Source organism: Telmatherina bonti, assembly GCF_933228915.1.
Source record: "Telmatherina bonti genome assembly, chromosome: 19".
NCBI classification, from domain to species: Eukaryota; Metazoa; Chordata; class Actinopteri; order Atheriniformes; family Telmatherinidae; genus Telmatherina; species Telmatherina bonti.
The window spans coordinates 35913408-35936234 of NC_136617.1; the positions used below are offsets into that span (position 1 = coordinate 35913408).

The 22827-nt window shown below is 51.7% G+C and overlaps 1 protein-coding gene across 2 annotated transcripts in view; it reads right to left on the bottom strand.

Annotated features, from left to right (window-relative positions):
* Positions 1-4843: 4843 nt before the first annotated feature.
* LOC306769894 (ubiquitin-conjugating enzyme E2 E2-like) overlaps positions 4844-22827 on the bottom strand; it is an 89723-nt gene continuing 71739 nt past the window's right edge. Inside the window, exons 5-6 of one of the 2 annotated variants that reach the window (XM_079258659.1) lie at positions 22173-22320; positions 4844-4953 (exon numbers count right to left, since the gene is read on the bottom strand). In XM_079258659.1, coding sequence (XP_079114785.1) covers positions 4856-4953; positions 22173-22320 — 246 coding nt within the window. In that variant the 3' untranslated portion in view covers positions 4844-4855. Of the gene's footprint in view, positions 4954-22025; positions 22321-22827 lie in introns of both variants that reach the window. The other variant, XR_013771715.1, reaches the window with a different exon arrangement.

Here is a 22827-nt window from a genome sequence, read left to right on the forward strand (position 1 = left end):
TGGAGGTCTACATACCGGGTGGAGGTCTCCATACCGGGTGGAGGTTTACATACTGGGTGGAGGTTTACATACTTGGTGGAGGTCTACATACCGGGTGGAGGTTTACATACTGGGTGGAGGTTTACATACTTGGTGGAGGTCTACATACTGGGTGGAGGTTTACATACCGGGTGGAGGTTTACATACTTGGTGGAGGTCTACATACTGGGTGGAGGTCTCCATACTGGGTGGAGGTCTACATACCGGGTGGAGGTCTACATACTGGGTGGAGGTTTACATACTGGGTGGAGGTTTACATACTGGGTGGAGGTCTACATACCGGGTGGAGGTTTACATACTGGGTGGAGGTTTACATACTTGGTGGAGGTCTACATACCGGGTGGAGGTTTACATACTGGGTGGAGGTTTACATACTTGGTGGAGGTCTACATACCGGGTGGAGGTTTACATACTGGGTGGAGGTTTACATACTTGGTGGAGGTCTACATACCGGGTGGAGGTTTACATACTTGGTGGAGGTCTACATACCGGGTGGAGGTTTACATACTTGGTGGAGGTCTACATACCGGGTGGAGGTCTCCATACCGGGTGGAGGTCTACATACCGGGTGGAGGTCTACATACCGGGTGGAGGTTTACATACCGGGTGGAGGTCTACATACCGGGTGGAGGTTTACATACTGGGTGGAGGTTTACATACTTGGTGGAGGTCTACATACCGGGTGGAGGTTTACATACTTGGTGGAGGTCTACATACCGGGTGGAGGTTTACATACTTGGTGGAGGTCTACATACTGGGTGGAGGTCTCCATACCGGGTGGAGGTCTCCATACCGGGTGGAGGTCTACATACCGGGTGGAGGTCTACATACCGGGTGGAGGTCTACATACCGGGTGGAGGTTTACATACCGGGTGGAGGTTTACATACTGGGTGGAGGTCTCCATACCGGGTGGAGGTCTACATACCGGGTGGAGGTCTACATACCGGGTGGAGGTTTACATACCGGGTGGAGGTCTACATACCGGGTGGAGGTTTACATACCGGGTGGAGGTTTACATACTTGGTGGAGGTCTACATACCGGGTGGAGGTTTACATACTTGGTGGAGGTCTACATACCGGGTGGAGGTCTACATACCGGGTGGAGGTACTGGGTGGAGGTTTACATACTGGGTGGAGGTACTGGGTGGAGGTTTACATACCGGGTGGAGGTCTACATACCGGGTGGAGGTACTGGGTGGAGGTTTACATACTGGGTGGAGGTACTGGGTGGAGGTTTACATACCGGGTGGAGGTTTACATACCGGGTGGAGGTTTACATACTGGGTGGAGGTCTACATACTGGGTGGAGGTCTACATACCGGGTGGAGGTCTACATACTGGGTGGAGGTCTACATACCGGGTGGAGGTTTACATACTGGGTGGAGGTCTACATACTGGGTGGAGGTCTACATACCGGGTGGAGGTTTACATACTGGGTGGAGGTCTACATACCGGGTGGAGGTCTACATAACGGGTGGAGGTTTACATAACGGGTGGAGGTTTACATACTGGGTGGAGGTCTACATACTGGGTGGAGGTCTACATACCGGGTGGAGGTCTACATACCGGGTGGAGCTTTACATACCGGGTGGAGGTCTACATACCGGGTGGAGGTCTACATACCGGGTGGAGGTCTACATACCGGGTGGAGGTTTACATACCGGGTGGAGGTCTACATACCGGGTGGAGGTCTACATACCGGGTGGAGGTTTACATACCGGGTGGAGGTTTACACACCGGGTGGAGGTTTACATACTGGGTGGAGGTCTACATACCGGGTGGAGGTTTACATACCGGGTGGAGGTTTACATACCGGGTGGAGGTCTACATACCGGGTGGAGGTCTACATACCGGGTGGAGGTTTACATACCGGGTGGAGGTTTACATACTGGGTGGAGGTCTACATACCGGGTGGAGGTTTACATACCGGGTGGAGGTCTACATACCGGGTATGTAGGTCTACATACCGGGTGGAGGTCTACATACCGGGTGGAGCTTTACATACCGGGTGGAGGTCTACATACCGGGTGGAGGTCTACATACCGGGTATGTAGGTCTACATACCGGGTGGAGGTCTACATACCGGGTGGAGGTCTACATACCGGGTGGAGGTCTACATACTGGGTGGAGGTCTACATACCGGGTGGAGGTTTACATACTGGGTGGAGGTCTACATACCGGGTGGAGGTTTACATACCGGGTGGAGGTTTACATACCGGGTGGAGGTTTACATACCGGGTGGAGGTTTACATACCGGGTGGAGGTTTACATACCGGGTGGAGGTCTACATACCGGGTGGAGGTTTACATACTGGGTGGAGGTCTACATACCGGGTGGAGGTTTACATACCGGGTGGAGGTCTACATACCGGGTGGAGGTTTACATACCGGGTGGAGGTCTACATACCGGGTGGAGGTTTACATACTGGGTGGAGGTCTACATACCGGGTGGAGGTTTACATACCGGGTGGAGGTTTACATACCGGGTGGAGGTTTACACACCGGGTGGAGGTCTACATACCGGGTGGAGGTTTACATACCGGGTGGAGGTTTACATACCGGGTGGAGGTTTACACACCGGGTGGAGGTCTACATACCGGGTGGAGGTTTACATACCGGGTGGAGGTTTACATACCGGGTGGAGGTCTACATACCGGGTGGAGGTTTACATACCGGGTGGAGGTCTACACCAAAAACAACATTCCTAAAAGTTACAGCAGAGGAAAATCAGTCAATGCAGGATTTATAAAACAATGCCGGAGTCTCCCGCCTTCAGTTTGCTTTCCTGTCTCACTTTTTCCTTTATTCTGCTTTACATTGCTGAATGGTGGAATTTCGTACCGCTTTAAATGCAAGCCGTGATTTTTTTCCCTCAAACCAGTGTTTAAAATTTCACTCCTGAGAACTGTAAGACACAATGCGAGTTAAAATAAAGCAGAAAAAGATGCTGGTGCAGCATCAGCAGCCGAAAACGTTTCCACCGACCATGAAAACACAACGTCTCATCCCCAGTATCCAAAACTTTATCCAGTAAATCCTCTCAGGTGACACGGCTTGATGTCATCAGGCTGACAGATGTTGCGCAGAATCTGCTGGAAAACTGAAGAGTTCGATGAATAATATGTGCATGTTGTGTCATTAAAGTAAAAAGTGATCATTCCTGATGTTGGTCGATATCATCGAACGGGTCTGTATCGTGTAGAAAGCCGCCGCAGCGGCTCCAAACCATCAGGTCCAGATTTTCCAGCCGTTTAGAATGAAAATACAGTTTAATTCAAGTTTACACCAGCTGTTATTTCTTCCACTAAAATACGTTTAAATAAAAAGTTGCTTCTTGGAAAAATGTTTTATAAAATGTGAAGAACTGAAATGAACCGATTAAATCGTTTCATGATTAGATTAGTTTAGATTAGAGTCCAGCAGAACCAGAATTCTCTTGGTTTTTATTCTAAAAAGTATTTTCATGAAGACATGCAGGTTGTGTTCCTGTCAGCTGCTTGTAAGACCCAGACTCACCTGCACAGATGTCCACGTGCACACCCGCTCGCACATAAAGCTGCTGTTTAAAGTTCTCCATTAGATCATTTAGAATCAAGTCAACATGTTAAACATGAGAAAAATCGGCTTCGCTACACTTTTTCTTCTTCTTTTCATTCCTCCTCGTCATCATGTTGACGTGCCTGTCTGTTTGCACGCCGCCTGCAAACCTCGCGCTCCTTTACAGGCAGTTTTTAGCGTCTCCCTGCAAAGTAAAAGCAGCTGGTTTGTCGTTTCATGGCGCACCAGGTTGCTTTTCAGCAGTCTGCAAACACCTTTGTGAATCTCAGGGAGGTTTTCTGCAGAAAAACTCCAGAAGGTTCTGGAGATTCAGGCTCAACATTTGTAAAGACTTGCCTGATTTTACTTCCAGTTTTTGGACAAGCTGAAGACGTTGGAGGCAGATGAAGCATCGACGGCCTCCTCAAACCTTTCTGAGCTGGAAATGACACAAAACATTAAACATAGAAGTAGGAATGGTTCCTCCCACATGCCACCTCAACTCCTCCTGTTGGTTTTGATCATCTGCATAAAGGAAGCATTTTCCACCTGGACAGGTGTGTCGGAGCAGAGTTCAGTTGCCTCACAGGGCACGCAGAGTGTTTGTGCTGCATCACTGACATCAATCCAAGTCAGCAGAAAACGGATTTAAAGTGAAAATAAAAGGCGAAACGATGAAACGATGTGTCACCTTTCGCTGTGCAACCATCCGGCTCGGCGGCGAGCAGGTCGGACAGACGAGCCCCAGCACATCAGAACACACTCCATCACTTTACAGCCAGGGTTTTATTGAGTATTTAATGAGCATGTATTCTCACAAGGCATTAAAATTTACAGCAAACTATCCACTAGTGTGGTACATCATGGTGGGCTCGCTGCTGGGACAGAAAGAGTTAACGCTGCAGGAACACGAGCCTCATGCCATGCACTAATATCAGCCAGGTAAAAGCGAGCTAAATGCACTCAGTATGAACATTTTTACATCACATGAGATCAGGAATAAAACACAGAGACAACAAGCGACCATGTTATCAACAATAAGAACAGTAATAAAGCTTTTCATGACCATATCAACATTCAGCCACTTGGAAAATACAATCCAACAGACTTTGTATAAAAGAAGCTTTTCAAGTCAGCATGGAACAAAAAACAGTTCATATCTCCGGGGGACGGGGGGGGGGGGGGGGGGGGGGGGGGGTGTGTGTGTGTGTGTGCTTCCATAGATTCCAGAGGAAGGGACGTGTTGGGCGTGTGTGTGTGTTGGGGGGGTGCGGCCGCTCTATGTGGCGTAGCGTTTGGTCCACTGTTTGGCTATCCTGTCGTGTTCCGCTCTGTTGGTCAGGTACTGTGTGGCGATGCTGCCTACCAGCGGGTCAGCTGGAAACACAAGAAGAAGAAACACATTCATTTAGTTTGATTATTAACTGGTGCTGGTAAAGGTGGTGGTGGTGGAGGTGGGGGTGGTAAAGGTGGTGGTGGTGGAGGTGGTGGTGGTAAAGGTGGTGGTGGTGGAGGTGGTGGTAAAGGTGGTGGTGGTGGAGGTGGGGGTGGTGGAGGTGGGGGTGGTAAAGGTGGTGGTGGTGGAGGTGGTGGTAAAGGTGGTGGTGGTTAAAGCAGCATTTCCTGAAGTTAGTTCCATCATGGCTGCCTGAAGGACACAGCTGGATGCCAACATCAGTTAGAAAAGATGAATTAAACCAACGAAAGGATTTAAGTCATTGGTAGGATGACTATTTTTCCAGCCGGACAAAAGGCAGAAAGCAGAAAAAAGCTAAACAGCAAAACAGAAACAGACTTTTGGATTAGTTCAACGTAAACTGGGATGCTCCGGTCCGCATGTTGCTTTGTAACGTAAACTGGGACGCTCCGGTCCGCGTGTTGCTTTGTAACGTAAACTGAGACGCTCCAGTCCATGTGGTGGTTTGTAACGTAAACTGGGACGCTCCGGTCCACATGTTGCTTTGTAACGTAAACTGGGACGCTCCGGTCCACATGTTGCTTTGTAACGTAAACTGGGACGCTCCAGTCCATGTGGTGGTTTGTAACGTAAACTGGGACGCTCCGGTCCACATGTTGCTTTGTAACGTAAACTGGGATGCTCCGGTCCGCATGTTGCTTTGTAACGTAAACTGGGACGCTCCAGTCCATGTGGTGGTTTGTAACGTAAACTGGGACGCTCCGGTCCACATGTTGCTTTGTAACGTAAACTAGGACGCTCCAGTCTGCATGTTGCTTCGTAAAGTAAACTGGGATGCTCCGGTCCGCATGTTGCTTTGTAACGTAAACTAGGACGCTCCAGTCCGCGTGTTGCTTTGTAACGTAAACTGGGACGCTCCAGTCCGCATGTTGCTTTGTAACGTAAACTAGGACGCTCCAGTCCGCGTGTTGCTTTGTAACGTAAACTAGGACGCTCCAGTCCGCGTGTTGCTTTGTAACGTAAACTGGGACGCTCCGGTCCGCGTGTTGCTTTGTAACGTAAACTGGGACGCTCCGGTCCATGTGGTGGTTTGTAACGTAAACTGGGACGCTCCAGTCCGCATGTTGCTTTGTAACGTAAGCTGGGACACTCCAGTTTGCATGTTGCTTTGTAACGAAAACTGGGACGCTCCAGTTTGCATGTTGCTTTGTAACGTAAACTGGGACGCTCCAGTTTGCATGTTGCTTTGTAACGTAAACTGGGACGCTCCAGTCCGTGTGGTGCTTTGTAACGTAAACTGGGACGCTCCGGTCCATGTGGTGGTTTGTAACGTAAACTGGGACGCTCCAGTCCGCATGTTGCTTTGTAACGTAAACTGGGACACTCCAGTTTGCATGTTGCTTTGTAACGAAAACTGGGACGCTCCAGTTTGCATGTTGCTTTGTAACGTAAACTGGGACGCTCCAGTTTGCATGTTGCTTTGTAACGTAAACTGGGACGCTCCAGTCCGTGTGGTGCTTTGTAACGTAAACTGGGACGCTCCGGTGCATGTAGTGGTTTGTAATGTAAACTGGGACGCTCCGGTCAGCATGTTGCTTTGTAACATAAACTGGGACGCTCCGGTCCGCGTGTTGCTTTGTAACGTAAACTGGGACGCTCCGGTCCGTCTGGTGCTTTGTAACGTAAACTGGGATGCTCCAGTCCGCGTGTTGCTTTGTAACGTAAACTGGGACGATCTAGTCCACATGTTGCTTTGTAACGTAAACTGGGACGCTCCGGTCCATGTGGTGGTTTGTAACGTAAACTGGGACGCTCCAGTCCGCATGTTGCTTTGTAACGTAAACTGGGACGCTCCAGTCCGCGTGTTGCTTTGTAACGTAAACTGGGACGCTCCAGTCCACGTGTTGCTTTGTAACGTAAACTGGGATGCTCCAGTCCGCGTGTTGCTTTGTAACGTAAACTGGGACGCTACGGTCCGTGTGGTGGTTTGTAACGTAAACTGGGACGCTCCAGTCCGCATGTTGCTTTGTAATGTAAACTGGGATGCTCCGGTCCGCATGTTGCTTTGTAACGTAAACTGGGACGCTCCGTTCCATGTGGTGGTTTGTAACGTAAACTGGGACGCTTCGGTCCGTGTGGTGCTTTGTAACGTAAACTGGGACGCTCCGGTCCGTGTGGTGGTTTGTAACGTAAACTGGGACGCTCCAGTCCGCGTGTTACTTTATAACGAAAACTGGGACACTCCGGTCCACGTGTTGCTTTGTAACATAAACTGGGATGCTCCGGTCCATGTGGTGGTTTGTAACGTAAACTGGGACGCTCCAGTCCGCATGTTGCTTTGTAACGTAAGCTGGGACGCTCCAGTCCGCATGTTGCTTTGTAACGTAAACTGGGACGCTCCAGTCCGCGTGTTGCTTTGTAACGTAAACTGGGACGCTCCAGTCCGCATATTGCTTTGTAACGTAAACTGGGACGCTCCAGTCCGCATGTTGCTTTGTAACGTAAACTGGGACGCTCCGGTCCATGTAGTGGTTTGTAACGTAAACTAGGACGCTCCAGTCCGCTTGTTGCTTTGTAACGTAAACTGGGACACTCCGGTCCGCGTGTTGCTTTGTAACGTAAACTGGGACGCTCCGGTCCGCATGTTGCTTTGTAACGTAAACTGGGACGCTCCGGTCCGCATGTTGCTTTGTAACGTAAACTGGGACGCTCCGGTCCACATGTTGCTTTGTAACGTAAACTGGGACGCTCCGGTCCATGTAGTGGTTTGTAACGTAAACTGGGACGCTCCGGTCAGCATGTTGCTTTGTAACATAAACTGGGACGCTCCAGTCCGCATGTTGCTTTGTAACGTAAATTGGGACGCTCCGGTCCATGTGGTGGTTTGTAACGTAAACTGGGACGCTCCAGTCTCCATGTTGCTTCGTAACGTAAACTGGGACGCTCCGGTCCACATGTTGCTTTGTAACGTAAACTGGGACGCTCCAGTCCATGTGGTGGTTTGTAACGTAAACTGGGACGCTCCGGTCCACATGTTGCTTTGTAACGTAAACTGGGATGCTCCGGTCCGCATGTTGCTTTGTAACGTAAACTGGGACGCTCCAGTCCATGTGGTGGTTTGTAACGTAAACTGGGACGCTCCGGTCCACATGTTGCTTTGTAACGTAAACTAGGACGCTCCAGTCTGCATGTTGCTTCGTAAAGTAAACTGGGATGCTCCGGTCCGCGTGTTGCTTTGTAACGTAAACTAGGACGCTCCAGTCCGCGTGTTGCTTTGTAACGTAAACTGGGACGCTCCAGTCCGCATGTTGCTTTGTAACGTAAACTAGGACGCTCCAGTCCGCGTGTTGCTTTGTAACGTAAACTAGGACGCTCCAGTCCGCGTGTTGCTTTGTAACGTAAACTGGGACGCTCCGGTCCGCGTGTTGCTTTGTAACGTAAAGTGGGACGCTCCGGTCCATGTGGTGGTTTGTAACGTAAACTGGGACGCTCCAGTCCGCATGTTGCTTTGTAACGTAAGCTGGGACACTCCAGTTTGCATGTTGCTTTGTAACGAAAACTGGGACGCTCCAGTTTGCATGTTGCTTTGTAACGTAAACTGGGACGCTCCAGTTTGCATGTTGCTTTGTAACGTAAACTGGGACGCTCCAGTCCGTGTGGTGCTTTGTAACGTAAACTGGGACGCTCCGGTCCATGTGGTGGTTTGTAACGTAAACTGGGACGCTCCAGTCCGCATGTTGCTTTGTAACGTAAACTGGGACACTCCAGTTTGCATGTTGCTTTATAACGAAAACTGGGACGCTCCAGTTTGCATGTTGCTTTGTAACGTAAACTGGGACGCTCCAGTTTGCATGTTGCTTTGTAACGTAAACTGGGACGCTCCAGTCCGTGTGGTGCTTTGTAACGTAAACTGGGACGCTCCGGTGCATGTAGTGGTTTGTAATGTAAACTGGGACGCTCCGGTCAGCATGTTGCTTTGTAACATAAACTGGGACGCTCCGGTCCGCGTGTTGCTTTGTAACGTAAACTGGGACGCTCCGGTCCGTCTGGTGCTTTGTAACGTAAACTGGGATGCTCCAGTCCGCGTGTTGCTTTGTAACGTAAACTGGGACGATCTAGTCCACATGTTGCTTTGTAACGTAAACTGGGACGCTCCGGTCCATGTGGTGGTTTGTAACGTAAACTGGGACGCTCCAGTCCGCATGTTGCTTTGTAACGTAAACTGGGACGCTCCAGTCCGCGTGTTGCTTTGTAACGTAAACTGGGACGCTCCAGTCCACGTGTTGCTTTGTAACGTAAACTGGGATGCTCCAGTCCGCGTGTTGCTTTGTAACGTAAACTGGGACACTCCAGTTTGCATGTTGCTTTGTAACGAAAACTGGGACGCTCCAGTTTGCATGTTGCTTTGTAACGTAAACTGGGACGCTCCAGTTTGCATGTTGCTTTGTAACGTAAACTGGGACGCTCCAGTCCGTGTGGTGCTTTGTAACGTAAACTGGGACGCTCCGGTGCATGTAGTGGTTTGTAATGTAAACTGGGACGCTCCGGTCAGCATGTTGCTTTGTAACATAAACTGGGACGCTCCGGTCCGCGTGTTGCTTTGTAACGTAAACTGGGACGCTCCGGTCCGTCTGGTGCTTTGTAACGTAAACTGGGATGCTCCAGTCCGCGTGTTGCTTTGTAACGTAAACTGGGACGATCTAGTCCACATGTTGCTTTGTAACGTAAACTGGGACGCTCCGGTCCATGTGGTGGTTTGTAACGTAAACTGGGACGCTCCAGTCCGCATGTTGCTTTGTAACGTAAACTGGGACGCTCCAGTCCGCGTGTTGCTTTGTAACGTAAACTGGGACGCTCCAGTCCACGTGTTGCTTTGTAACGTAAACTGGGATGCTCCAGTCCGCGTGTTGCTTTGTAACGTAAACTGGGACGCTACGGTCCGTGTGGTGGTTTGTAACGTAAACTGGGACGCTCCAGTCCGCATGTTGCTTTGTAATGTAAACTGGGATGCTCCGGTCCGCATGTTGCTTTGTAACGTAAACTGGGACGCTCCGTTCCATGTGGTGGTTTGTAACGTAAACTGGGACGCTTCGGTCCGTGTGGTGCTTTGTAACGTAAACTGGGACGCTCCGGTCCGTGTGGTGGTTTGTAACGTAAACTGGGACGCTCCAGTCCGCGTGTTACTTTATAACGAAAACTGGGACACTCCGGTCCACGTGTTGCTTTGTAACATAAACTGGGATGCTCCGGTCCATGTGGTGGTTTGTAACGTAAACTGGGACGCTCCAGTCCGCATGTTGCTTTGTAACGTAAGCTGGGACGCTCCAGTCCGCATGTTGCTTTGTAACGTAAACTGGGACGCTCCAGTCCGCGTGTTGCTTTGTAACGTAAACTGGGACGCTCCAGTCCGCATATTGCTTTGTAACGTAAACTGGGACGCTCCAGTCCGCATGTTGCTTTGTAACGTAAACTGGGACGCTCCGGTCCATGTAGTGGTTTGTAACGTAAACTAGGACGCTCCAGTCCGCTTGTTGCTTTGTAACGTAAACTGGGACACTCCGGTCCGCGTGTTGCTTTGTAACGTAAACTGGGACGCTCCGGTCCGCATGTTGCTTTGTAACGTAAACTGGGACGCTCCGGTCCGCATGTTGCTTTGTAACGTAAACTGGGACGCTCCGGTCCACATGTTGCTTTGTAACGTAAACTGGGACGCTCCGGTCCATGTAGTGGTTTGTAACGTAAACTGGGACGCTCCGGTCAGCATGTTGCTTTGTAACATAAACTGGGACGCTCCAGTCCGCATGTTGCTTTGTAACGTAAATTGGGACGCTCCGGTCCATGTGGTGGTTTGTAACGTAAACTGGGACGCTCCAGTCTCCATGTTGCTTCGTAACGTAAACTGGGATGCTCCGGTCCGCATGTTGCTTCGTAATGTAAACTGGGACGCTCCAGTCCGCATGTTGCTTTGTAGCGTAAACTGGGACGCTCCGGTCCGCATGTTGCTTTGTAACGTAAACTGGGACGCTCCGGTCCATGTGGTGGTTTGTAACGTGAACTGGGACGCTCCAGTCCGCATGTTGCTTTGTAACGTAAACTGGGACGCTCCAGTCCGCGTGTTGCTTTGTAACGTAAACTGGGATGCTCCGGTCCGCATGTTGCTTTGTAACATAAACTGGGACGCTCCGGTCCATGTAGTGGTTTGTAACGTAAACTAGGACGCTCCGGTCCGCATGTTGCTTTGTAACGTAAACTGGGACGCTCCAGTCCGCATGTTGCTTTGTAACGTAAACTGGGACGCTCCGGTCCGTGTGGTGCTTTGTAACATAAACTGGGACGCTCCAGTCCGCATGTTGCTTTGTAACGTAAACTGGGACGCTCCAGTCCGCGTGTTGCTTTGTAACGTAAACTGGGACGCTCCGGTCCACATGTTGCTTTGTAACGTAAACTGGGACGCTCCGGTCCATGTAGTGGTTTGTAACGTAAACTGGGACGCTCCGGTCAACATGTTGCTTTGTAACATAAACTGGGACGCTCCAGTCCGCATGTTGCTTCGTAACGTAAACTGGGATGCTCCGGTCCGCATGTTGCTTTGTAATGTAAACTGGGACGCTCCAGTCCGCATGTTGCTTTGTAACGTAAACTGGGACGCTCCAGTCCGCGTGTTGCTTTGTAACGTAAACTGGGACGCTCCAGTCCGCGTGTTGCTTTGTAACGTAAACTGGGACGATCTAGTCCACATGTTGCTTTGTAACGTAAACTGGGACGCTCCGGTCCATGTGGTGGTTTGTAACGTAAACTGGGACGCTCCAGTCCGCATGTTGCTTTGTAACGTAAACTGGGACGCTCCAGTCCGCGTGTTGCTTTGTAACGTAAACTGGGACGCTCCAGTCCGCGTGTTGCTTTGTAACGTAAACTGGGACGCTCCAGTCCACGTGTTGCTTTGTAACGTAAACTGGGATGCTCCAGTCCGCGTGTTGCTTTGTAACGTAAACTGGGACGCTCCGGTCCGTGTGGTGGTTTGTAACGTAAACTGGGACGCTCCAGTCCGCATGTTGCTTTGTAACATAAACTGGGACGCTCCAGTCCGCATGTTGCTTTGTAACGTAAATTGGGACGCTCCGGTCCATGTGGTGGTTTGTAACGTAAACTGGGACGCTCCAGTCTCCATGTTGCTTCGTAACGTAAACTGGGATGCTCCGGTCCGCATGTTGCTTCGTAATGTAAACTGGGACGCTCCAGTCCGCATGTTGCTTTGTAGCGTAAACTGGGACGCTCCGGTCCGCATGTTGCTTTGTAACGTAAACTGGGACGCTCCGGTCCATGTGGTGGTTTGTAACGTAAACTGGGACGCTCCAGTCCGCATGTTGCTTTGTAACGTAAACTGGGACGCTCCAGTCCGCGTGTTGCTTTGTAACGTAAACTGGGATGCTCCGGTCCGCGTGTTGCTTTGTAACGTAAACTGGGACGCTCCGGTCCACATGTTGCTTTGTAACGTAAACTGGGACGCTCCGGTCCATGTAGTGGTTTGTAACGTAAACTGGGACGCTCCGGTCAACATGTTGCTTTGTAACATAAACTGGGACGCTCCAGTCCGCATGTTGCTTCGTAACGTAAACTGGGATGCTCCGGTCCGCATGTTGCTTTGTAATGTAAACTGGGACGCTCCAGTCCGCATGTTGCTTTGTAACGTAAACTGGGACGCTCCAGTCCGCGTGTTGCTTTGTAACGTAAACTGGGACGCTCCAGTCCGCATGTTGCTTTGTAACGTAAACTGGGACGCTCCAGTCCGCGTGTTGCTTTGTAACGTAAACTGGGATGCTCCGGTCCGCGTGTTGCTTTGTAACGTAAACTGGGACGCTCCGGTCCACATGTTGCTTTGTAACGTAAACTGGGACGCTCCGGTCCATGTAGTGGTTTGTAACGTAAACTGGGACGCTCCGGTCAACATGTTGCTTTGTAACATAAACTGGGACGCTCCAGTCCGCATGTTGCTTCGTAACGTAAACTGGGATGCTCCGGTCCGCATGTTGCTTTGTAATGTAAACTGGGACGCTCCAGTCCGCATGTTGCTTTGTAACGTAAACTGGGACGCTCCAGTCCGCGTGTTGCTTTGTAACGTAAACTGGGACGCTCCAGTCCGCGTGTTGCTTTGTAACGTAAACTGGGACGATCTAGTCCACATGTTGCTTTGTAACGTAAACTGGGACGCTCCGGTCCATGTGGTGGTTTGTAACGTAAACTGGGACGCTCCAGTCCGCATGTTGCTTTGTAACATAAACTGGGACGCTCCAGTCCGCATGTTGCTTTGTAACGTAAACTGGGACGCTCCGGTCCATGTAGTGGTTTGTAACGTAAACTAGGACGCTCCAGTCCGCTTGTTGCTTTGTAACGTAAACTGGGACACTCCGGTCCGCGTGTTGCTTTGTAACGTAAACTGGGACGCTCCGGTCCGCATGTTGCTTTGTAACGTAAACTGGGACGCTCCGGTCCGCATGTTGCTTTGTAACGTAAACTGGGACGCTCCGGTCCACATGTTGCTTTGTAACGTAAACTGGGACGCTCCGGTCCATGTAGTGGTTTGTAACGTAAACTGGGACGCTCCGGTCAGCATGTTGCTTTGTAACATAAACTGGGACGCTCCAGTCCGCATGTTGCTTTGTAACGTAAATTGGGACGCTCCGGTCCATGTGGTGGTTTGTAACGTAAACTGGGACGCTCCAGTCTCCATGTTGCTTCGTAACGTAAACTGGGATGCTCCGGTCCGCATGTTGCTTCGTAATGTAAACTGGGACGCTCCAGTCCGCATGTTGCTTTGTAGCGTAAACTGGGACGCTCCGGTCCGCATGTTGCTTTGTAACGTAAACTGGGACGCTCCGGTCCATGTGGTGGTTTGTAACGTGAACTGGGACGCTCCAGTCCGCATGTTGCTTTGTAACGTAAACTGGGACGCTCCAGTCCGCGTGTTGCTTTGTAACGTAAACTGGGATGCTCCGGTCCGCATGTTGCTTTGTAACATAAACTGGGACGCTCCGGTCCATGTAGTGGTTTGTAACGTAAACTAGGACGCTCCGGTCCGCATGTTGCTTTGTAACGTAAACTGGGACGCTCCAGTCCGCATGTTGCTTTGTAACGTAAACTGGGACGCTCCGGTCCGTGTGGTGCTTTGTAACATAAACTGGGACGCTCCAGTCCGCATGTTGCTTTGTAACGTAAACTGGGACGCTCCAGTCCGCGTGTTGCTTTGTAACGTAAACTGGGACGCTCCGGTCCACATGTTGCTTTGTAACGTAAACTGGGACGCTCCGGTCCATGTAGTGGTTTGTAACGTAAACTGGGACGCTCCGGTCAACATGTTGCTTTGTAACATAAACTGGGACGCTCCAGTCCGCATGTTGCTTCGTAACGTAAACTGGGATGCTCCGGTCCGCATGTTGCTTTGTAATGTAAACTGGGACGCTCCAGTCCGCATGTTGCTTTGTAACGTAAACTGGGACGCTCCAGTCCGCGTGTTGCTTTGTAACGTAAACTGGGACGCTCCAGTCCGCGTGTTGCTTTGTAACGTAAACTGGGACGATCTAGTCCACATGTTGCTTTGTAACGTAAACTGGGACGCTCCGGTCCATGTGGTGGTTTGTAACGTAAACTGGGACGCTCCAGTCCGCATGTTGCTTTGTAACGTAAACTGGGACGCTCCAGTCCGCGTGTTGCTTTGTAACGTAAACTGGGACGCTCCAGTCCGCGTGTTGCTTTGTAACGTAAACTGGGACGCTCCAGTCCACGTGTTGCTTTGTAACGTAAACTGGGATGCTCCAGTCCGCGTGTTGCTTTGTAACGTAAACTGGGACGCTCCGGTCCGTGTGGTGGTTTGTAACGTAAACTGGGACGCTCCAGTCCGCATGTTGCTTTGTAACATAAACTGGGACGCTCCAGTCCGCATGTTGCTTTGTAACGTAAATTGGGACGCTCCGGTCCATGTGGTGGTTTGTAACGTAAACTGGGACGCTCCAGTCTCCATGTTGCTTCGTAACGTAAACTGGGATGCTCCGGTCCGCATGTTGCTTCGTAATGTAAACTGGGACGCTCCAGTCCGCATGTTGCTTTGTAGCGTAAACTGGGACGCTCCGGTCCGCATGTTGCTTTGTAACGTAAACTGGGACGCTCCGGTCCATGTGGTGGTTTGTAACGTAAACTGGGACGCTCCAGTCCGCATGTTGCTTTGTAACGTAAACTGGGACGCTCCAGTCCGCGTGTTGCTTTGTAACGTAAACTGGGATGCTCCGGTCCGCGTGTTGCTTTGTAACGTAAACTGGGACGCTCCGGTCCACATGTTGCTTTGTAACGTAAACTGGGACGCTCCGGTCCATGTAGTGGTTTGTAACGTAAACTGGGACGCTCCGGTCAACATGTTGCTTTGTAACATAAACTGGGACGCTCCAGTCCGCATGTTGCTTCGTAACGTAAACTGGGATGCTCCGGTCCGCATGTTGCTTTGTAATGTAAACTGGGACGCTCCAGTCCGCATGTTGCTTTGTAACGTAAACTGGGACGCTCCAGTCCGCGTGTTGCTTTGTAACGTAAACTGGGACGCTCCAGTCCGCATGTTGCTTTGTAACGTAAACTGGGACGCTCCAGTCCGCGTGTTGCTTTGTAACGTAAACTGGGATGCTCCGGTCCGCGTGTTGCTTTGTAACGTAAACTGGGACGCTCCGGTCCACATGTTGCTTTGTAACGTAAACTGGGACGCTCCGGTCCATGTAGTGGTTTGTAACGTAAACTGGGACGCTCCGGTCAACATGTTGCTTTGTAACATAAACTGGGACGCTCCAGTCCGCATGTTGCTTCGTAACGTAAACTGGGATGCTCCGGTCCGCATGTTGCTTTGTAATGTAAACTGGGACGCTCCAGTCCGCATGTTGCTTTGTAACGTAAACTGGGACGCTCCAGTCCGCGTGTTGCTTTGTAACGTAAACTGGGACGCTCCAGTCCGCGTGTTGCTTTGTAACGTAAACTGGGACGATCTAGTCCACATGTTGCTTTGTAACGTAAACTGGGACGCTCCGGTCCATGTGGTGGTTTGTAACGTAAACTGGGACGCTCCAGTCCGCATGTTGCTTTGTAACATAAACTGGGACGCTCCAGTCCGCATGTTGCTTTGTAACGTAAATTGGGACGCTCCGGTCCATGTGGTGGTTTGTAACGTAAACTGGGACGCTCCGGTCCATGTGGTGGTTTGTAACGTAAACTGGGACGCTCCAGTCCGCATGTTGCTTTGTAACGTAAACTGGGACGCTCCAGTCCGCGTGTTGCTTTGTAACGTAAACTGGGATGCTCCGGTCCGCATGTTGCTTTGTAACATAAACTGGGACGCTCCGGTCCATGTAGTGGTTTGTAACGTAAACTAGGACGCTCCGGTCCGCATGTTGCTTTGTAACGTAAACTGGGACGCTCCAGTCCGCATGTTGCTTTGTAACGTAAACTGGGACGCTCCGGTCCGTGTGGTGCTTTGTAACATAAACTGGGACGCTCCAGTCCGCATGTTGCTTTGTAACGTAAACTGGGACGCTCCAGTCCGCGTGTTGCTTTGTAACGTAAACTGGGACGCTCCGGTCCACATGTTGCTTTGTAACGTAAACTGGGACGCTCCGGTCCATGTAGTGGTTTGTAACGTAAACTGGGACGCTCCGGTCAACATGTTGCTTTGTAACATAAACTGGGACGCTCCAGTCCGCATGTTGCTTCGTAACGTAAACTGGGATGCTCCGGTCCGCATGTTGCTTTGTAATGTAAACTGGGACGCTCCAGTCCGCATGTTGCTTTGTAACGTAAACTGGGACGCTCCAGTCCGCGTGTTGCTTTGTAACGTAAACTGGGACGCTCCAGTCCGCGTGTTGCTTTGTAACGTAAACTGGGACGATCTAGTCCACATGTTGCTTTGTAACGTAAACTGGGACGCTCCGGTCCATGTGGTGGTTTGTAACGTAAACTGGGACGCTCCAGTCCGCATGTTGCTTTGTAACGTAAACTGGGACGCTCCAGTCCGCGTGTTGCTTTGTAACGTAAACTGGGACGCTCCAGTCCACGTGTTGCTTTGTAACGTAAACTGGGATGCTCCAGTCCGCGTGTTGCTTTGTAACGTAAACTGGGACGCTCCGGTCCGTGTGGTGGTTTGTAACGTAAACTGGGACGCTCCAGTCCGCATGTTGCTTTGTAATGTAAACTGGGATGCTCCGGTCCGCATGTTGCTTTGTAACGTAAACTGGGACGCTCCGGTCCATGTAGTGGTTTGTAACGTAAACTGGGACGCTCCGGTCAGCATGTTGCTTTGTAACATAAACTGGGACGCTCCAGTCCGCATGTTGCTTTGTAACGTAAATTGGGACGCTCCGGTCCATGTGGTGGTTTGTAACGTAAACTGGGACGCTCCAGTCTCCATGTTGCTTCGTAACGTAAACTGGGATGCTCCGGTCCGCATGTTGCTTCGTAATGTAAACTGGGACGCTCCAGTCCGCATGTTGCTTTGTAGCGTAAACTGGGACGCTCCAGTCCGCGTGTTGCTTTGTAACGTAAACTGGGACACTCCGGTCCGCGTATTTCTTTGTAACGTAAACTGGGACGCTCCGGTCCGCATGTTGCTTTGTAACGTAAACTGGGACGCTCCAGTCCGCATGTTGCTTTGTAACGTAAACTGGGACGCTCCGGTCCATGTAGTGGTTTGTAACGTAAACTAGGACGCTCCAGTCCGCTTGTTGCTTTGTAACGTAAACTGGGACACTCCGGTCCGCGTATTTCTTTGTAACGTAAACTGGGACGCTCCGGTCCGCATGTTCCTTTGTAACGTAAACTGGGACGCTCCGGTCCGTGTGGTGCTTTGTAACGTAAACTGGGACGCTCCGGTCCGCATGTTGCTTTGTAACGTAAACTGGGACGCTCCGGTCCATGTAGTGGTTTGTAACGTAAACTGGGACGCTCCAGTCCGCTTGTTGCTTTGTAACGTAAACTGGGACACTCCGGTCCGCGTATTTCTTTGTAACGTAAACTGGGACGCTCCAGTCCGCATGTTGCTTTGTAACGTAAACTGGGACGCTCCGGTCCGTGTGGTGCTTTGTAACGTAAACTGGGACGCTCCAGTCCGCATGTTGCTTTGTAACGTAAACTGGGACGCTCCAGTCCGCGTGTTGCTTTGTAACGTAAACTGGGACGCTCCGGTCCACATGTTGCTTTGTAACGTAAACTGGGACGCTCCGGTCCATGTAGTGGTTTATAACGTAAACTGGGACGCTCCGGTCAGCATGTTGCTTTGTAACATAAACTGGGACGCTCCAGTCCGCATGTTGCTTCGTAACGTAAACTGGGATGCTCTGGTCCGCATGTTGCTTCGTAATGTAAGCTGGGACGCTCCAGTCCCAATGTTGCTTTGTAACGTCAACTGAGACGCTCCAGTCCATGTGGTGGTTTGTAACGTAAACTGGGACGCTCCAGTCCGCGTGTTGCTTTGTAACGTAAACTGGGACGCTCCAGTCCGCATGTTGCTTTGTAACGTAAACTGGGACGCTCCAGTCCGCGTGTTGCTTTGTAACGTAAACTGGGACGCTCCAGTCCGCGTGTTGCTTTGTAACGTAAACTGGGACGCTCCAGTCCGCGTGTTGCTTTGTAACGTAAACTGGGACGCTCCGGTCCGCGTGTTGCTTTGTAACGTAAACTGGGACGCTCCGGTCCATGTAGTGGTTTGTAACGTAAACTGGGACGCTCCGGTCCATGTAGTGGTTTGTAACGTAAACTAGGACGCTCCAGTCCGCTTGTTGCTTTGTAACATAAACTGGGACACTCCGGTCCGCGTATTTCTTTGTAACGTAAACTGGGACGCTCCGGTCCGCATGTTGCTTTGTAACGTAAACTGGGACGCTCCGGTCCGTGTGGTGCTTTGTAACGTAAACTGGGACGCTCCGGTCCATGTAGTGGTTTGTAACGTAAACTGGGACGCTCCGGTCAGCATTTTGCTTTGTAACGTAAACTGGGACGCTCCGGTCCGCGTGTTGCTTTGTAACGTAAACTGGGACGCTCCGGTCCGTGTGGTGCTTTGTAACGTAAACTGGGACGCTCCAGTCCGCGTGTTGCTTTGTAACGTAAACTGGGACGATCTAGTCCACATGTTGCTTTGTAACGTAAACTGGGACGCTCCGGTCCATGTGGTGGTTTGTAACGTAAACTGGGACGCTCCAGTCCGCATGTTGCTTTGTAACGTAAACTGGGACGCTCCAGTCCGCGTGTTGCTTTGTAACGTAAACTGGGACGCTCCAGTCCGCGTGTTGCTTTGTAACGTAAACTGGGATGCTCCGGTCCGCGTATTTCTTTGTAACGTAAACTGGGACGCTCCGGTCCGCATGTTGCTTTGTAACGTAAACTGGGACGCTCCGGTCCATGTAGTGCTTTGTAACGTAAACTGGGACGCTCCAGTCCGCGTGTTGCTTTGTAACGTAAACTGGGACGATCTAGTCCACATGTTGCTTTGTAACGTAAACTGGGACGCTCCGGTCCATGTGGTGGTTTGTAACGTAAACTGGGACGCTCCAGTCCGCATGTTGCTTTGTAACGTAAACTGGGACGCTCCAGTCCGCGTGTTGCTTTGTAACGTAAACTGGGACGCTCCAGTCCGCGTGTTGCTTTTTAACGTAAACTGGGACGCTCCAGTCCGCGTGTTGCTTTGTAACGTAAACTGAGACGCTCCAGTCCGCATGTTGCTTTGTAACGTAAACTGGGACGCTCCAGTCCGCATGTTGCTTTGTAACGTAAACTAGGACGCTCCTGTCCGCGTGTTGCTTTGTAACGTAAACTGGGACGCTCCAGTCCGCATGTTGCTTTGTAACGTAAACTAGGACGCTCCTGTCCGCGTGTTGCTTTGTAACGTAAACTGGGACGCTCTAGTCCGCGTGTTGCTTTGTAACGTAAACTGGGACGCTCCAGTCCGCATGTTGCTTTGTAACGTAAACTGGGACGCTCCAGTCCGCGTGTTGCTTTGTAACGTAAACTGGGACGATCTAGTCCATATGTTGCTTTGTAACGTAAACTGGGACGCTCCGGTCCATGTGGTGGTTTGTAACGTAAACTGGGACGCTCCAGTCCGCATGTTGCTTTGTAACGTAAACTGGGACGCTCCAGTCCGCGTGTTGCTTTGTAACGCCCTCCCTCCAATGTCCCGCCTCCAACGTCCTCCCGCCAACGTCCTGCCTCCAACGCCCTCCCTCCAACATCCTGCCTCCAACGCCCTTTCCTCCAACGTCCACCCTCCAACGTCCTTCCTCCAACGTCCTGCCTCCCACATCCTTCCTCCAACATCATTCCTCCAACATCCTCCTCCAACGTCCTGCCTCCAACGCCCTCCCTCCAATGTCCTGCCTCCAACATCCTGCCTCCAACGTCCTCCCTCCAACGTCCTTCCTCCAACGTCATCCCTCCAACGTCCTGCCTCCAATGCCCTCCCTCCAACGTCCTGCCTCCCACATCCTTCCACCAACATCCTTGCTCCAACATCCTCCTCCAACGCCCTCGCTCCAACGTCCTCCCTCCAACGTCCTCCCGCCAACGTTCTGCCTCCAACGTCCTTCCTCCAACGTCCTGCCTCCAATGCCCTCCCTCCAACGTCCTGCCTCCAACGCCCTCCCTCCAACGTCCTGCCTCCAACGCCCTCCCTCCAATGTCCCGCCTCCAACGTCCTCCCGCCAACGTTCTGCCTCCAACGCCCTCCCTCCAACATCCTGCCTCCAACGCCCTTTCCTCCAACGTCCACCCTCCAACGTCCTGCCTCCAACGCCCTCCCTCCAATGTCCTGCCTCCAACATCCTGCCTCCAACATCCTGCCTCCAATGTCCTCCCTCCAACGTCCTGCCTCCAACGTCCTGCCTCCAACATCCTCCCTCCAACGTCCTGCCTCCAATGTCCTCCCTCCAACGTCCTCCCTCCAACGTCCTGCCTCCAATGCCCTCCCTCCAACGTCCTGCCTCCAACGCCTTCCCTCCAACGTCCCGCCTCCAACGTCCTCCCGCCAACGTTCTGCCTCCAACGCCCTCCCTCCAACGTCCTGCCTCCAACGTCCTCCCTCCAATGTCCTCCCTCCAACGTCCTGCCTCCAACGTCCTCCCTCCAACGTCCTGCCTCCAACGTCCTCCCTCAAACGTCCTACCTCCAACGTCCTCCCTCAAACGTCCTGCCTCCAACGTCCTCTCTCCAACATCCTCTCTCCAACATCCTTCCTCCAACGTCCTCCCTCCAACATTCTGCTTCCAACGTCCTCCCTCCAACGTCCTGCCTCCAACGTCCTCCCTCCAACGTCCTCCCTCCAACGTCCTGCCTCCAACGTCCTGCCTCCAACGTCCTCCCTCCAACATCCTGCCTCCAACGTCCTCTCTCCAACATCCTCTCTCCAACATCCTTCCTCCAACGTCCTCCCTCCAACATTCTGCTTCCAACGTCCTCCCTCCAACGTCCTGCCTCCAACGTCCTTCCTCCAACGTCCTCCCTCCAACGTCCTCCCTCCAACGTCCTGCCTCCAACGTCCTGCCTCCAACGTCCTGCCTCCAACGTCCTGCCTCCAACGTCCTGCCTCCAACGTCCTTCCTCCAACGACCTGCTTCCAACGTCCTGCCTCCAACGTCCTGCCTCCAACGTCCTCCCTCCAACGTCCTACCTCCAACGTCCTGCCTCCAACGTTCTGCTTCCAACGTCCTCCCTCCAACGTCCTGCCTCCAACGTCCTGCCTCCATCTCCGTCATTGTAGATGTGACGGAGATAAAATGAAGGAGCTCTGAAGTCCGTTTGCAGCTAAAGAGCAGAGGAACTGGGTTTAACTGGTCCATAACAGACTTACTCTGGTCATTCTGGTCAGAAACAGGAGAAGATGAAGCTGAAATAATAAAAAGATGGAAACAGGAAGCGCCACATGGGAATGATCCAGAATCATCCCGTCCTGTAAACTCCTCACTGGGAACCAGCAGATGGCTGTGAAGCCAGTAACAAACTGGGCCTGAAAACCATTTACCGAGCTGGCTGATTGCGTGAGCAGCTGGAGGTTGATGTGCAGAGCGACATGTGGACCTTTTCTCTGCTCTAGATCTTCTTCACCACCGCTCTCCAAACCTTCCGACTAAAGGCTGGCAGACGGCCCGTCGGGCAGCAGACCACTCACCAGGGTTGCAGTCAGTGAGCAGGGAGCAGATGGACAGCAGGACCTTGGAGATGGTGAGGGCGGGACTCCAGTTGTCCTTCAGGATGTCCAGACAGATGACTCCCTGACTGTTGATGTTGCAGTGGTAGATCCTCGTGCGGAACGTCACCTGGAACGACAGAGTGTGATCAGGATCTGCCTCGACCTGAGAAGCAGCCGCGTTGCCACGGCTACACGTGTGCAGCAGAAGCCTCTCCGGCATCATTAAGACGTGACCTTTGACCTTCCTGCTTCCTCACAGCCGAGGCTGCTTACCTGAACGCATGTTAGCCTCATTTCTTCCTAAAGTCCTTCATCTTTTCATTACCGCTCCATTCCTCCCTCACAGCTCCTCCTCATCATCCCGCCCCCACATGACAACCAGAACAGTGAACATGACAGGATTCCTGGAGCCGACTGATGATTGGTGGAACATCTCGTCGTTCTGCTCCATGCCAGCGGAGGCATCCTAATGCTGGCAGCGGGAATGGTCTCATTCCAGCCTGTAGTCCCATCACGGCTGACGCTAATAGATCGCGATGCTGCCGCTGCGTAACAAAAGCTTCAGGTCTAATCCAGCACCCCGTCTGAATTCGGCCCGTGTTTCCATCAGATTATCTGCCGGCGATTCGTCCTG